Below are 18,148 nucleotides of genomic sequence, written 5' to 3' on the forward strand. Positions count from 1 at the left end.
TTATACGATAATATATGATTATTTTAAAAGTCTACAAAAATTTAAAATCTCATATGACTAAAAGATATAATCAAAAAATATGACATATTAATTTGATTAATTGATTTTTCTATATTGTATATTATATCATTATAAAAATCATTTATTTAAAATTGAGAATCACTATATCTGTAATGACTTATTATCCCACATGATAATGTAATTAATTTAAATCTCTATAAAGATTTTTAAAATCTCATAGGGGACTTAAATAAATTATTAATTTAGATTATAAAAAAGAGAGTTAATTTTTATAATGGGCCTTTGGAACTTATATTAACATAGTTTTGCTCTCATATCTGTGAAACCTTATTGATTTACATGGCACGAGATTATCTTGAATATCTGCAGAGATTCAAAGTCTCACATAATAAAAGGATTAAATAATATTCACTTTGAATATATTTTAATGTGTAATTATATAATGTATATTTTTTAATATAGAAATCTTAATTGTTATACCTGCGAAGTCTTATTGACTCATGTAGTAGTATGATTATCTTAAAGGTCTAAAGAGTTTCAAAAATCTCATATGACCAAAAGATCTAATTAGAAAATGTGATTATAATTTAAATTTATTAATTTAAATTAATTAAAAATAAAAATATTTATTTACCATATAAATTGTGAATCACGATATCTGCAGAAATTTATTATCCTACATGATAATATAATTAATTTAAGTATCTATAAAGATTCTTGAAATCTCACATGAGACTTAAATATTTATTATAAAAATAAAATTAATTTTAATAATGGGCCTTTGGAACCCATATAAATAGCTATAAGATTGATCCTCATACCTTCGAAATCTTATTGATTTACACGATATGAAATCATTCTAAATGCCTATGAAGATTCTTAAAATTTTATACGACAAATAGATAATTGAAACATTTAAATTTGTAGTCGGTGCATAATATTATGGTTGGCTAAATGATTCACACAATAAAGGCAATGGAAAAAATAGAGAAATAAACTATTTTGACAATTCACTATTCTTTTGACTTGGGGATATATTCTAAAAAATTCAAATTTGGCATAAACTTTTAGCAAGATCATAATCATGGTAGATACGGCTTCAAACCACTATCACCCCACAAATTATCAACGATATTCTCACAGGCTTTTTTATGTCAAACACCTCTCAGATAATTTTAAATTCTTTATAAAAACATTTGATTCTTGAATTTTTTTAATGCCTAAACATACATTTGGATCAGTCCATACTCTTAACATCTATCAATATATATATATATATATGTTCATCAATGAATCCAGATTAAGGGAGATGACATGATTTAAATATTACCTGATTTAACTACCATTAACTACATCCTCGAGTTGCAGCAGCACTTGTATTAAGCGTTGGTTGCAAGAGAGGTCCTATCACTATTGCACAACTTAGATGCCTTACAAAAATTTGGATCTTTACGTAGATCTCACTCAAATGCTGTTTAACTTTCTCTTTCTCCATTTTTCTCTCATTCATCTCCTTTTTGAATCCTCCTCCTTTTCTTTTTATGCTCTCTCCTTCCTTAGTTCTTTGCTTTGTTTTCGTGCTTTCTCCTTCCTCAGTTTGCTCGTCCATTTCCTCTCTATTTTTGTGCTTTATTATGAATGCTCTCTATGCTCTATTTTTTCTTTGTTTTTTTGTCTTCGTCCCTTGCTCCTTCAGTCTCTGCTCTCTCATTCTCCTCTTCGTCTTTGTTTCTCCCTCTTGTCTTCTTTTCCACTTCGCCATCCAGTTTTTTTCTACCCCCTCTATGCTCTGTTTTTTTTGTTTCCTACAACGTCCTTCTGCCCTTTTTCTACATGTGTCTATGACTCCTTTTCTTTACGTGTGTGTGTGCTATGCTTCTGCTCCTTTCTTCTTTGTGTGTGTGTCTGGCATTCTGCTCTTTTCTTTGCATGTGGCTGAGCGTTTTGGTCTTCTCGGTCTATAGCTCTATTTTTTCTTTTTTTGTGTTTTTTCTGTGCTTGTTTTAGCTGGCGTGTGAATGCTGTATTTCTGCTTCTATGTTTCGTATGCACTTCTTCTGTGTGCATGTCCAGTTTTTTTTCACTTGCTCCCTACTCTCTTCTCTACTACGTGTTTTGTGCGTTCTCTTCTATGCTATGGCTGTGTGTTTTGCTTCCTTTTTTTATCATGTAGCCCTCTGATCTTGTCATCTGATTTCTTTGTCTGTGCTACTCGCATGCATTAAAAAGGGGGCCTTTTTAGGGTTGTGATGATCAGTGTTTCATCCGACCCTCATGTATTATTTTTTAATTTATTATTATTTTTTTGATTAGATTAACATACACCAGATATATATTTAAAATGAAAAATAAGATTTAAGGAGAGAAAAGTTAACTCTCAAAAGTTAACTCTTAATATTTTTTGAATGGTTGAGATAATTTGAGAGAGATTTTTTAAGATTTAACCTTTTTTTTATTTTGTTAAATTATTATATTTTTTTTAAAATATAATCCTAAAAAAGGATTAAATTTTATTTTTGTATTTTAATTTTTTTGGTTATTTTTTAATGAACTAAAAGAAATAAGATCCTAACTAATAAAAGATTATCTAAGTTAAAAAAAATTAAATCCTATTAATTATTTTTGAAAATATAATCCTAAAAAGGATTAAATTTTATTTTTGTATAAAAGAAATAAGATCCTAACTAATAAAAGATTATCTAGATTAAAATAAAATTAAATCCTATTAATTATTTGTTTGAAAATATAATCCTAGAAAGGATTAAATTTCATTTTTGTAATTTTATATATATTTTGGCTATTTATTATTATTTTTATTAAATTTAAAAAATTTCTGGATAAAATATAGTGTTCACATTCATGGTAATCAAAAGATTAACCCGTAAAGGTGATCACTAAATTTTAGTTCAAAATTAAGGAATCCTAAGTTTTCTTAATTAAAATGAATTTAAATCAATCATAATCTCTAATGTTAGAGTAAAAATAATTTACGGAAGCATGAGATATCGCTGAGGAGTAAAAGAAATCGAAAAACAATTGAAAAACAACTCATTTACTGTGAAACAAGGCAATGCGCCATGGCTTATACACGTTGCATTGCGACATGTTGCTCCTTGTGCCATGTGTCGCAATTCAGGTTCCATGAGCCACAGCGTGTTGACGAAAATATCAACAGATTTTACTGTCATTTGACAGTAGAATGGGAAAACTTTCAACGTGTCTCGATTCTCCATTCGATGTTCAAATGACGTGATTTAGGTGTCTACGAAAAGCTTTTTTCATATACTAGCTAATGGCATGAGTTTCAGTTTTAAAATGAATCACATCAAGAAGTTGGACACTCAAACATATTTTAACCACTTTTCACAATTTTCACACAAAAATAGTGTCCAAAACCATCAACAAGTATCAAAAACCTTTCCTAACACCTGGACTAAGTCCATTGGACCTAGGAGGCTAGGACTTTTAGTACAACACAGCATACTCACTTAAATACCAGTATAGCAAAAAATCACTCATAAACCCTTTTTTACCAAAAACAGGAGGGGAAGGCAATTACTACTGCATTGCATCAAAAATCATTTTAGCATGTTTAAAAACATCAATCTTACACTTGCACTAGTATTTTGGCCCTATTAACATATATATTTCTTAATACACAAATATTCAAGGCCTAAAATACAATTCAGACATTTATAATAATAAAATAGTGCAAGTGCAATTATATGCAACCTAGAATTGACAACCATATACTATTATACAAAATAAATCTAAACTAGAAGCATACAATAGGAGTGTACTAATTCCTAGCCTCTTAAGCTTTCTCCCTCTCTACACCAGAGCTCAAGCCTAAAAAGTGTTAAATGAAAGGGGTGAGTCTAACCACTCAGTAATCAAGATGAAACCTACCCTATGCAGTTATATATTAATTATAACTAAAACACATGCATATAAAACCAAGTATTTAAAACATGATTTATCACATATTAAAAAATTATTAATCCAGTTAACATATTTTCATCTCACACATGCTAGATACATAATCGTAAGACACTCAGACATGTGATCATGACCTGCCATAACACATAACTTGCCACAACTCAATCATGTGACACGTTATACACTTACATAGACAATGATCAACTAACTTTATATCCTTCTTATTTTCTTAGACTAAAACCGTAGGCTATAACACTAAATATAGCTCCATCCGTGTGACTAGATTACCCAACCTCACTAATCGTGAGGTGTGACCTGGCTAAAGGTCACATGACTTGCTCTCGGATCACAGCTTTCCCCACTCTTGAATCTCTGAGGTGTCTCGTATCTTAAGCTATTTTCCTCATTAAATTGGTGGCGAAAGCTAGGTTCTAGTCCTTCGATAAACTATGAGACAGTTTCTTGATAAACTATGAGACAAGACTATATCCTTGTGCATCGAAGGACAGCCTAAATACCATATAGATTTTTTTCTACTCTCAATCCCTAGGCAAATCTCACCCACTGATTATGCTATATATGATGCTCACTCATTTTTATATTTTTATTTATTCATTATCACAATAATCACATTAGGGTTACGACAGTTTGCTACCTAAGTGAGGATCAAGTTTCATTTCTCTTATAGCACATAAACTTCACATTTTTAATTTCAATTACTCATCTTTATCAAGACTATTATCTACTACTCATCCAAACACATTATAAACATGAAATTCACTCTCGAATATCACTTTTACAACTTGAAACTCATTTTACAATCTTTTTAGCATGGTTAATGCATGTCAAAATGTTTAGATAAATATAAGGTTTTTATTGCATGATGTACTCATTCACAAGTCAAATTTACTTGTTTAACACACAATTGACTTCATATTACAATTAATAAATAACTACCCAAAATAGGGTTCCTCCAGTTACCTTTAACCTTTAAGAGGTTAAAAGTTTATCCTTTAATGTTATAGCTTTCAAGCTTGAATTTTCAAGCCAAATAGGTGTTCAAGAGATAAATCTATAATTTACCAAGTTAACTTTCATTAGCATTGCCAATTTCACATATTTCAACTCTAATCTTCCCTTTCTAAATTATCCAATGCCTACATACATTTGGGCCTATCCATTGAGTTTATTATCTATCTATAACATCATATAGCTTTATTGAATACTCATATTGCCATTAATACATCAACAACTATAATAATGACAAATTTAATATCCCTTTTTAGATATTATTGGAACTCATCATCCAACAACTACAAAATCATTAATACTAGGTTTAAATACTTTAAACAACTCCCATTAACTCCATTTGAGTCAATGAATTGAACCTATAGCTTATATGGATCAAAAATTATCTTTCACTATTAAACCCTAACTATAAATTTCATAATGTGGAATAAAATGAGAGATTAAGAGGTATAATACTTACCTTGAGTGTTTGTAGCTTTTAAAACACTCCCAATGTTGTCCAAGAACAAACCTTAGCATAGCTTGGCATGTCTCTTTCATTTTCTCCTTCTTTCTCTCTATTTCTGTCTTAGTTTCCTAACTGATAAATGCAAAAAATGACCATGCATCAATACAAATGCACAATATGCTGTAACTATAGCACATAGAGGTCCTTATTCCATATCTGAAGTGTCTGTGCACTACAGCGAATGCACTCTATGCCACGACGTGTGGCACAATATTAACTCTTATTTTCTTCTTCTTTCAATGCCTTGGTGGCTCGACTCGATATTGGACCCACAATCTAGGCTAAAACACAAACAATATGATCATTAGACCTCCCTAGTCACACATCACCTCAACTTACTTGATTATCCTAATTAAATTTAGTTAGCTAGGGGATTAAAATTTAAGATATTACAGATTAAGAGTTAACAAATGGGTTTAGATGGCCATTTAGGCCTATTGGATCTTTCAAAGGGTTAAAATAAGGCTTAGGAGGCTATTTAGGCCAAGTTAGGCCAAGGAGTTTTAAGCTCAAGTAGAGCTACCCATTTTAGGCTATTTGTCATGATAAATAGTGCAACTCATCATGGTGAGTGTGACAGAATTTTAAAACCCAAATCTATATCTAAAGTGCTCTTGAAAGATATTCAAAGGGAGGTGCTTAAGCTCTGTTAAGATTCAACTATAGTGAAGTTTTAAAGGCATTTTATGGTTCTTATGTCTTGGATAATTCTTCTACTTCAATATTCTTGCTTCTTCATTAATTCTTAGCTAGTTCTTGGGGTATGATAAGGTTGTTCAAAAATTACCATAATAGTGAGACATGTAATGACTTTGATAGAGCCTTAAGCTGCTCATAAATATCATTAATGAATGGGTTTTGACAGTTGCTATAATTAAGAGTGATTGTTAAGGGTTAAAGTGTTAACATTAATACTAACTAATTAAGGTAAAATTTATAAAAGCAGCCAATGTGATGGTTGAGTCTAGTAAGAGTTAAATAAACTAATGAAAATTAGTTTAGGGGTAAAATGTGCTTAATCATGCGTAACGAAGGGTTTAGACCTTAATCACAGTTTATGATTAATTAAGGATGATTAGTTATTAATGATAACTTGTTAACTTCTATGTTTAGATATAAATAAAATCTTATCGAATGGATGGATAGCTTCTTCGAGGGTCAAACTTTCTACTCTTTGGAATGATAGAGACTTTAGTGTAAAGGTAACCAAATGCAATACTGTACTTTAGTGAATAAATGGAAAATATCATCATAAGATTAATTGCAAAATAACCATGTATTGAGTTTTGGTTAATTATATAGAGAGCCTTTGGGTAGAATAAAAGGTTGAGTGCAGAGCATAAGAATTTCATGTCCAGCCTTTTTATATTTTTAGCTTATGGAGCTAAAGAGGTATGTTGTTATATTTAAGTATAGCATTAGTACGTCCAAAAATGCCTTGCATAATTAGTGTGTTAAACGAAAGAATTTGATTGTAGGAACTAATTTTGATTGATTTGGGAAATAAGACATTATCCTTGTTACTTGAGGTTGAGAGATTTGATGTTCATTTAGTTGAAATTTTATGGATCTCAATTGTTGATAATACTGTCATTTGTTAACAATTGAATTGGGATTGAGCATATACTGTTATGCAATCAGGATTCTTATTTTGCATATAATTATATCTACACTTATGATTAAATTGATCTATAATATATATTATGAAATAAGTGGTATGGACTTGCTATGTTACTGAGAACGTAAGGTGAATGTTGAATAATTTGGTATGCCTAATAATGGTGATTAATTAATGGTTATGTTAGTAAAGTTGTCATTTAACTTTGATTGTGAATCAATGATGCTGATTATGTGTTGGAATGCATGTTGGGATTACTATACATTAATTAAGAGTCATGTAAAGATTGTATTAACAAGAACTATGATAAAATGCTAGCTTTATTGTTTAAGTGCATGTTGGTTATGGTATTATGCATGAGTAGGTTTGCATATGGATAACTGATTTGGCTTGAGCGTGATAGGTGTGAGTTCAACCAAGATTAGCTAAGGGCTAGAATAGTAAAATCAACATAGTACAACCTCCGCTAAATTTGCACACAGTGGCCGATATTTTTACCACCAGTGTGCTTAGTATTGCCAATAACTTAGAATATGGTAGGGAGCTTTTAGTTAGGTAACATCTCACAATCAGAGAGCGGGGCTAATTAGTTATCATGATTTAACACTTGTCATATGAATAATGTGAGTCTAATATTATGCCATATTGCTTATGTGTAAACTAAATTGTTTGGTTGTTAAGATCCATATGTCTCACATTAGAATAGTGTGTTTCGTTGAAGTGTTCATGGGTAAAACATGGAAGGTGTCATTGATATAGGGGATTAAGGCATTTACATTGGGGGTCCTTAGTCTGCCTTATGCAAGGTATGTTGGCAGTAGGTAGGAAATTCAAGTTTGAGTTGTGCCTTAAGGACATTATCCTTGAGAGCTATTCTATTACACCAGATTAATAATATGGCAGCTCCCCAAGATTAAGTAGACTTTTCCTGCATGGTTAATATAATAAAAGAAACTAAGCAAAAAATTAACTCAGTAAAAGTGTCCCAATACAGCCTTAACTTGATCACAGGAGGGTCAAATCTGCTGTTTTCAACTACAACTATCTTATGTTGGCTTGTTTTATGCGTGCAAACTCACTTCTCCTCCAAGCCTTTTTACTAGCCACTTTCACTCCTTGGTACTTATACCTATAGAGCTCCTCTTGTGTGAGTAATATGGGACTTGTCATTTTGAAACACCACTCTCAACTATTACAACAAGGTAATATGCACAGTTACCAATATTAGAAGATTCATTAAGTATAGCAATATTAAATTACATGCATGAGGTATGGCGATGGGGTTCCTTGAATAGATATTGTGTTATAGTATAACTGAATATGATAAAAATGATATAGTTGAGATTTACTTATTAGGGCAAGTTAAATCAAGTTTAATAATGAGTATGAGAGGGGAGACTTTTGTAATGGTTTATATAGCTTGATGGCTTACCTTGGCATTAAGTGTCCCAAGAACCTCATCAGAACACTGGATCATTGATAACTTGAGTAATGATTTGCCTAACGTCCTTTTATACTTTGCATACTTAAATATTTGGTTGGAGGACAGATTAATTAAATAGGCATTTAAGGGGGGTTGACTGTGTCTACTGTTATCCTTATGTTGCAAGGTAGCATTCATCATGGTGGATACAATACTTGGCCATAGCAAGTGACCCAAGGTGTAGTAGCCACGGTGAATATTAGCTTGGTCATAGTGAGGGTATCAAAGTATTGTTGGCTACGGCAAGGGTGCACTTAATTGTAGTAAACTAGCATAAATATCTTGAAATTTTAGTTTTTTATCTTTTCCCTCTTAAATGATTTCCACTTTTTCCATGTTTCCACACATTAAAGATACTATGATATTTTAATAAGAAAATATTTAATTCCATAAAAGTAAATCTTAGGATCCCATAAATGTGGTTGCATTATTGAAGTTAATACTTAATGAAGTGTGATTGTTTAGTTAATTAGGATAATGGTGGAGGTTATTACAGGGGTTATATGGCCCAGCTTTTGATTAAAACCCAGAATCCAGTTACCATGCATATTTTAAGACTCCACTGCAAGCACCTATGCCATTTGCAATAGTTGACCTATCAATTTCTAGCTTAATGAAATCTGTATGAAGTCTATTCTAAAGAGTAACAATTTGTTGGCTTATAAAATTGTTCAACTGTTAACCCAGCATTTAAATTAGTTTCCACCTTGTAGATGCAAGTTGTTGGGGGATCCTCACCTACTCTATCATAATTCTCTTGGAAAAAGACAGGGCATCTACACTTCCAAATATTCCAACAAGTGTATGCAAATAGCAGATTCCATAGTATAATTTTGGTAGATGTGTTGCTCTCTTATTTCTTCATGTTTCAACTCAGCCACTCGCACCTATCGAGCTCATAAAATTTGTCAACAAGATTCTAACTGACATATTCCTTCCACCACCTCTTAGCATGATGGCAATCTTAAAAGAGATGGATAAAGTCTTCCATAGTGTCATAGCCAAAAGGATAGGGATATGAAGTAGTCAACCTCTTCGGAGTCAAAAAATGGTTGTATGGAGTCTCTCATGCACTAGCTGCCAAAATAATGTTTTCATCTTCTCCAAGATCTTCTATCTCTAAATATTTCTCCAAATTTGATCTTGATTGTCCTCCATACCGGTATAAAGAAAAGAATAACCAAATTTAACCGTATAAGTTCTGTCATTAGAATAAAGCCAAATGTGTTTGTCCTCTCCACTCTCTTCAATAGGAACTCTTGTATTGGTAATGAAGTCTACCACATGATTTTGCAACCAAGGTCTCATTTTATACACATCCCAATCATCAAAAGGAAGAATATAATCTCTTACAATTTCATTTATATCAATAAACTCTCTTCCACTGTCAACCAAATCAATAAGAGGTTTTTTATTGGGAAACCATCTTTCAAACTAAAAGGAGATCCAAGATCCTGAAATTAAGTACTTTCCCATTCCCTATTGAAAAGAGTCCTAAACCTTAAGAATTCCTCTCTATGTGATAGATGTTGAAATATTATTTATGAATTAGTATTAATTAATAAGCCCAATAGATTGGTCTTTATGATCTTGTGTGGACCGTGATAGGTGGACCACACAAGTGAGCCCGATGGGCAGAGGCCCAACCCACAACCCAGTAGCCGTCAGTTATTTCCTATCTCTTAACTGACTGAGTCAGAGATAATAGATAATATAATTATTTAATTATTTAATAAGGCGGTTACCGATCTGATCTATATAAGATGATTAGTCGGTAACCGCAAACACATGACTTATTTTTTTCTACTTTCATTATCTCTTAATGCATTTAAGACCTTTAAAGCAGCAGTCGAATTGAAATCTGGCAAGCTGATCAAGTGTGTGAGATATGATAGAGGAGGAGAATTTATAGGAGATATACTGAGACTGGCAGGAACCTTGGGCCATTTGCTTTGTACCTTCAAGAGCATGGCATTGAAGCTCAATATACTATGCCTGACACCCCACAACAAAATGGGGTTGCAGAAAGGTGAAATCGTACTCTCATGAATATGGTTAGGAGCATGATCAGTCACTCCTCACTGCCGGAATTCTTGTGGGGTGATGCACTTAAAACTGCTGTTTATATTTTGAATCAAGTTCCTAGCAAGTCAGTTCTAAAGACTCCATATGAGTTATATTTTGGAAGGACTCCTGCGCTGAAGCATATGCGAGTTTGGGGTTGTAAAGCACAGGTAAAACCTTACATTCCACAACAAATAAAGCTTGATGCTAAAACTATTGATGGTTTCTTTATTGGCTATTGCATCGGATCTCGTGGGTATAGATTCTATTGTCGAAATCACACTACTAGGGTAATTGAATCTGACCGAGCTTACTTCTTTGAAGATGCCTTAGACAGTGGGAGCTCTGTGCCTAGGCATATTACCTTGCATGACGAAAGTAGCATTTTGCCTATGCCTTTCTTGACAACTCCTCATGTTGACAAAAATAATGCCGTGGATTAGAATGAAGCTCAAGATGAACCACCTTTAGAGGGTGATAGGGATATGGTTGTTGAACCGAGACAGTCCCAAAGGGTTTGCAGGTCTACTATTCCAGATGATTACATGGTGTATTTACAGGAATTTGATTCAGATGCTATTGATAGCTTAGACCCAATATGTTACCAAGAGGCTATTTCTAACTTGCATTCTTCTGAATGGTTGGAGGCTATGAGTAAAGAAATTTCCTCTATGTACCGCAATCACGTATGGGAGCTTGTAGAGCTACCAAAGGGGTTTAAACCAGTGGGTTGTAAGTGGGTCTTTAAAACAAAATGAGGACCTAGAGGTGAAATTGATAGATATAAAGCCAGACTTGTAGCTAATGGCTACAACCAGAAAGAAGGTATTGATTACACAGAAACCTTCTCTCCGGTATCTACCAAAGATGCTTTTAGAGTGGTAATGGCTTTAGTTGCACAGCTTGATCTTGATCTTTACCAGATGGATGTCAAGACTGCGTTCTTGAATGGCGATTTGTATGAAGAAGTCTACATGACACAACCTGATGGTTTTGTTAAATCCGATAAAGAACATCTAGTGTGCAGATTAAAGAGATCCATCTATGGGCTAAAATAGGCCTTTAGGCAGTGGTATCTGAAATTTGATGAAGTTATCACCTCTCTCAATTTTGTTAAAAATGTCTCAGATTAGTGCATCTATCAGAAGTTTGATAGGAACAATTTTGCCATTCTTGTTCTCTATGTTGATGATATCTTATTAGCCAGCAATTCAATAAATTTTTTCAATGAGATAAAGCACCTATTATCTTGCCATTTTGACATGAAAGGACATGGGTGAAGCCTCCTTCGTTCTTGGGATACAAATTCATCGTGATAAATCTCGTGGTATTCTTAGTTTGTCACAGGCCACTTATATTAAGCGGGTACTTAAGAGATTCAGAATGGATTCATGTTCTCCTTCACCTGCTCCTGTATAGAAAGGTGAGCTGTTGTCAAAGTTACAGTGTCCCAAGGATGATAAGAAGAGGGCTGAAATGAGAAAGATACCATACGCTTCCGCTATCAACAGCCTTATGTATGTTCAAGTGTGTACTCGACCAGATATAGCCTTTGCTATTGGAGTGCTGGGTCGATACTTAAATGATCCAGGTTCGGATCATTGGAAGGCTGCTAATAAAGTTATGAGGTATCTTCAAGGAACCAAAGATCATATGTTGACTTACAGAAGGTCAAATTCTCTTGAGGTTGTTGGGAGGGATTAGAAGATCTTGAAATTGTTGGCTTCTCAGATTCAGATTTTGCCTCTTGTCTGGATGATTGTAAATCCACGACTGGCTATATTTTCATGTTGTTTGGAGGAGCTGTCTCTTGGAAGAGTGTGAAACAGACACTTACGGCAGTTTCATCTATGGAAGCTAAGTATATTGCTTGCTTTGAAACTACACATCATGCTATATGGCTAAGGAAGTTGATATCTGGCATGCACCTAGTTGAGTCAATATCACATCCTCTAACCATTTATTGTGATAACAAATCTGCAGTATACTATGCTAACAATCACAGAAATTCCAGTTGTACAAAGCATTTTGATATCAAACTTATGTTTGTGAAAGAGAAAATTACTGAGTCTCAAACCCATGTGGTACACATTCCTGGCACGCAGATGCTTGCAGATCCGCTGACTAAAGGCTTACCTGTAGAAGTTTTTTAAAATCATATAACTTGTATGGGTATTGTGAATTCCTTTGATGCTCTAGTTTAGTGGGAGTTTGAGAACCTTTTATGTTGCAATTTCTCTTTAGGCTTTGTTTTCTTCTATAAGTTATGTTCAGTTCAGTTAGATGCGTCTATATCATTTGTATTCTTATAGGATTCAATGATTCTGTTGTGGTACGCTATGCATGTCACTTGTTTCCCCATAGAAATCAGTGATTTATGTTGTTATCTTACTGAATTTTGTTTGAAATAAAAATTTCGTATTTTATTCAGATTATGAGATATCATATCACTTGTTTCCCCATAGGATTCAGTGATTTTGTAGCGTTTCATTTTTTGAATTTTGTTTGTGGTTTGTTTATACAACTTGCTTAATTAATGCAATCCAAGTGGGAGATTGTTGGAATATTATTTATGAATTAGCATTAATTAATAAGCCCAATAGATTGGTCTTTATGATATTGTATGGACCGTGATAGGTGGACCACACAAGTGAGCCTAATGAGCAGAGGCTCAACCCACAACCCAGTAGCCGTCAGTTATTTCCTATCTCTTAACTGACTGAGTCAGAGATAATAAATAATATAATTATTTAATTATTTAATAAGGCGGTTACCGATCTGATCTATATAAGATGATTAGTCGGTAACCGCAAACACACGACTCATTTTCTTCTACTTCCATTATCTCTGAACTCTCTGAAGGTTTTGGGGACTTGTGGGTTGTGTACCTGCCTATACTTGAGGTAATCGAGATTTCTCTAGCACTCATGGATTCTTCAGGTGCACATACATTACTTTATTTTTTTATATGAATTGAGATATACAGATTCAACAATAGATGCACCAACTCTCTCTTTAATATTAAGCAATGAGCCATCACCACACTTGTATTTGAACTTCAACACTTGCACCAACAGGGCCTTTGGATTTGTTAACAGTCCCCAACAAAGTTTTCAAATAAACGCTTTGTTTTGAAACTTCAGGTTTCTCATCCCCAGGCCACCAAATTCCTTATGTTTTTGCACCATGTCCCACGCCAATAACTGAACTTTCTTTGATCCCTCACTATCCCCCCATAAGAAATCCCTCCTAGCTCTTTCCAAATCGTTCAAAATACCTGATGGGAGGAGTATGGTTTGAATAATAATTGAGTAATGCAGAGATAACCAATTTAACTAGGACTGATCTCTTGCCAAGATGAGAAACTTCCCTTTCCAGCTTGACATCCTTTTCTTAGCTTTTCTTAGAATTTAGATAGCTGCTCCAGTATGTATCAGTGTGATTTGTCTGTTCACTCTCATATGTATGGTAATTCTCAGTTGTCTTTTGCATTTTTACTTTATTAATATATGTATGGTCAGATTAAAAATTATGATAATTTCAATAAATACTTTCGGCCGAGAGAATTCAATAAATACTTTTTATATCGCCCTATAGTCCTGCAATAAGCCAACACTGATGAATTTAAAAATAAGATATTCTTCTGATGCCTAATTAAAATTTATTTGACAACAAAAGGCACCTTTATTTTCGTATCCATCAGCAATTAAACAAAAGGCAAACAAAGAATCAGAAAGATAGGAAGTTGTGTGTTCATTGCTGGAATTTATTATATTTTCAGGTTTATGATCCGCTTGTTCAATTTTTTTTTATAAAAAAATCATTGATAATATTCGCATACAAAACATTTTAATGGAAATTTTCAGCAAGTATAGTTGAGACTTTAAATCACTTAAAACAGTACAAGTGCAAATTTTCACGCTCATCTGATTGATCATATCAAGCCTGAAAGGGGTAAATGTTTGTTGCAAGGAGTTTCTCTTGCCAAACATCTTATATGAATTATTTTTACGTAACTTAAATACTTTACATTTGTTAGTATTTCTAATAACTTGTTTATACCTAATTTGTTAGCATTAGTTTACATCCCATTTTCAATGAAAATGATTTTTAAATTTAGTTGGAAGATGACAAAATATAAACTACTTGAATTAAACATTAAGCGATCTAAATCAAACGTGCAGCATTAAAGTCCAATTTGTCAGAAACTGGAGGATTTACATCATTAGCGCAAGAAGTCAATTTGTTTAAATATTAGGAGTTGTCATCGGCTAACACCTTGATCAATTATCACGGATTTGTTTCAATGTAACTAGTGCTAAAAGTATAAAATTAAATGGATTATCTTGCTCAAACAAAAAAGATTATAAAAGAATTTCATCAAAAAAAAGAAAAATTATATTTAAATTTCACATAAAAAAATTAATTATTATAAATTTTATTAACAATTAAGCTAAGGCATTATATTGTAAATGACCTTAGTTCAATTATTAATACATCTCGCTCGTAGTAATTAATTCTCTTTTATGATATTTTAACATAATTCTTTCAAAAAAAATGATATGTTCAATTCACCCTTTGTTTTCTTTGTTTTCTTTTTAATGTAAAAAACCATTTTCTGTTATTTGTATCTTCCTTTAAATGCACATAACGTGAAGGCTATTTGAGGAATTTTACTTTTGAAGCATTCAAAGACTGTGTATAGATGTTTAGCTGCCGTTGGGAGGTCCTTTTTTGTCAGAAAATCACTCGCCATCTGTAGCTCTTACGCTGCTTGCTTCTGCTTTCTCCAAACTCATATGCCTCTGACTCTCAACGTGGAAAGTGGATGCAAAAGCAAGGCCATCAAGAGTACGACCATAACCAGACATTCTTATTGCGTCTCATGCTAAACCATTCAGTGCTTTTTTTTTTTTCACATTACAATCTTTCTCGGCAAAAAATCTACATAACGGGGAAATTCCCATAGATATCATTTCCCTTCAAAACCAGGATAAGGAAAAAGAAAGGGAAAGAAAATGGCATATTAAATGTGGGTTATTTTGAATGATTGAACATTTTCATTCCTGGATCGAAGTATTACTAAGGGGATGAGCCACAACTAATAAAGTAGTTCCATTCCATTTGGTGAATGACTACCAGCAAAAGAGGACAATCTGGTAATTTTATCATCCACGCCTTCTCATTCAAACTGAACTCCTGAAGTGTTATGTTCACTTTAAATTTCCCGCCTGTTATTGTCCATCCCATTGGCTGTTGCTTTAAGATATGGAAAATGATGCAGAGGAGTGTGAGACAGTGATGGATTTTAAGATGTGAAGGTACCCAGCAACCAACCATTAGGTAAGCCATCAAAGGGAACCCCAAGAAAATTCCCAACACGGCTCTTTTTCTACAATGCCACGCACCCAATACGAAATAGCATTTGACTCCTAAACAACCCTTGATCCCAACAAATTCTGAAAGTTCCAAACCCAGTGCAAGAAAGTTGGCTAATTTGGAGCTGAACACTTTCAAAACCACATACTATCATGAAACTTATCATCTCAGTTCTCTGTGTTCTAGTGCTTTTCTCTTTTACAGGTGAGCTAACAAGCTATCCTCTTTACTGGTTTTGATTCACCATCATATACATATTCTAATAATATGTTAATGTCTTTGTTCTCTTGTAGCTGCTTATGATCCTCTGGATCCAAATGGCAACATAACGATCAAATGGGATGTCATGTCTTGGACCCCCGATGGCTATGTCGTAAGTGCAATCCTCCAGTGTCAATATTGAACCAGCCAGTCAGATATATCTCTCTTGAATGCAACCTCTGAAATAAACTTAACTAAATCTGCCTAATGTATCTTTTAATCAGGCGGTGGTGACACTCCACAATTTCCAAATGTTTCGCCACATCATGAATCCGGGATGGACGCTAGGATGGACATGGGCTAAGAAGGAGGTGATATGGTCCATGGTAGGGGCTCAAACCACAGAGCAAGGAGACTGCTCAAAGTTCAAGGGCAATGTGCCTCATTGCTGCAAGAAAACTCCCACAGTTGTGGACTTGCTTCCTGGTGTTCCTTACAATCAGCAATTCTCGAACTGTTGTAAGGGTGGAGTGGTGGCTGCATGGGGCCAAGATCCTTCAGCATCTATCTCTTCCTTCCAAGTAAGTGTTGGACAAGCAGGTACTTCAAACAAAACAGTTAAACTCCCCAAGAATTTCACTCTCTTGGCTCCAGGACCTGGCTATACTTGTGGCCCTGCCAAGATTGTCCCTTCCACCACTTACCTTACACCTGACCGGCGCAGGAAGACTCAGGCACTGAGTAAGTTTTCTTTGCACATATCAACTTCCAGATGTTATTTGGGTAAATTTGGCTTTCAAGTATCGCCAACTTTAATCTGTTCCGCTGCGTGCAGTGACATGGAATGTAACCTGCACTTACTCGCAATTTTTGGCAAGAAAGAACCCAAGTTGTTGTGTCTCGTTGTCATCCTTCTACAACGATACCATCACGGCTTGCCCCGCTTGTGCATGCGGCTGCCAGAACAAGAAGAACTGTGTCAAGTAAGTTTAAAAATGTATTTTCGTTTGCCTCTTCATATGAAACAACATGCATAGAAACTGACTTGAGTTTCCCATTATTTAATCACAGGAGTGACTCTAAAATTCTCAGCATGGTGGGATTACACACTCCTAAGAAAGACGATGAGCCACTGCTGCAATGTACTCATCACATGTGCCCTATCAGGGTACATTGGCATGTGAAGCTCAACTATAAGGACTACTGGCGAGTAAAGATCGCCATAACAAATTTCAATTACAGGATGAACTACTCCCTTTGGACCCTTGCAATCCAGCATCCAAATCTTAACAACATAACCCAAGTTTTCAGCTTTGACTACAAGCCTCTAGTAGCCTACGAGTCCATAAGTTAGTGCCTAACACTTTCGCTGTTTTGATATTTCAGAACTTCCTAAATGGTTTACTCAAGTGTATTCTCATATTGTACGCAGATGATACTGGCATGTTTTATGGCATGAAGTACTACGATGATCTACTAATGGAGGCCGGACCCACCGGCAATGTTCAGTCAGAGGTGCTGATGCAGAAGGACAAGGATACTTTCACCTTGAAGCAGGGTTGGGCATTTCCTCGCAAGGTCTATTTTAATGGGGATGAATGCATGCTGCCTCCACCTGACAAGTATCCATTTCTCCCCAATTCCGCTCCTGTAACTACACTCAACTTCCCAGCATTCATCTTATCATTGCTTTTCTTGTTAGCTGTTTGGTGATTTGGCATAGAAAGTTGGAATTTGATTTGCGCAACTTTGGCTGCTAAGTATACTTGTGTCTGATGAAAGAACAGCACGGGTATACCGCACCGTCAGTTTTTGGCAGCAAGCTCGTGTTTTTTGTGATGCATGAGCAATGTAATGGTGTTCCAACAATGACTTCATCTGATGGCTTGATTTGACATTATGAATA

At 34.2% G+C, this 18,148-nt stretch overlaps 1 protein-coding gene across 1 annotated transcript; it reads left to right on the forward strand.

The window, feature by feature from the left end:
- The first annotated feature begins 15,890 nt into the window (after positions 1 to 15,890).
- LOC129305683 (COBRA-like protein 4) lies at positions 15,891 to 18,148 on the forward strand. Its single transcript, XM_054945656.1, has 6 exons — positions 15,891 to 16,245; positions 16,335 to 16,414; positions 16,527 to 16,983; positions 17,078 to 17,225; positions 17,314 to 17,591; positions 17,675 to 18,148. The coding sequence occupies exons 1-6, from the start codon at positions 16,194 to 16,196 to the stop codon at positions 17,953 to 17,955; spliced, it is 1,296 nt and encodes a 431-aa protein (XP_054801631.1). The 5' UTR covers positions 15,891 to 16,193; the 3' UTR covers positions 17,956 to 18,148.

Source organism: Prosopis cineraria, unplaced genomic scaffold (assembly GCF_029017545.1).
Source record: "Prosopis cineraria cultivar Desert tree isolate PC_DT_omini unplaced genomic scaffold, ASM2901754v1 PC3, whole genome shotgun sequence".
Classification (NCBI taxonomy): Eukaryota; Viridiplantae; Streptophyta; class Magnoliopsida; order Fabales; family Fabaceae; genus Prosopis; species Prosopis cineraria.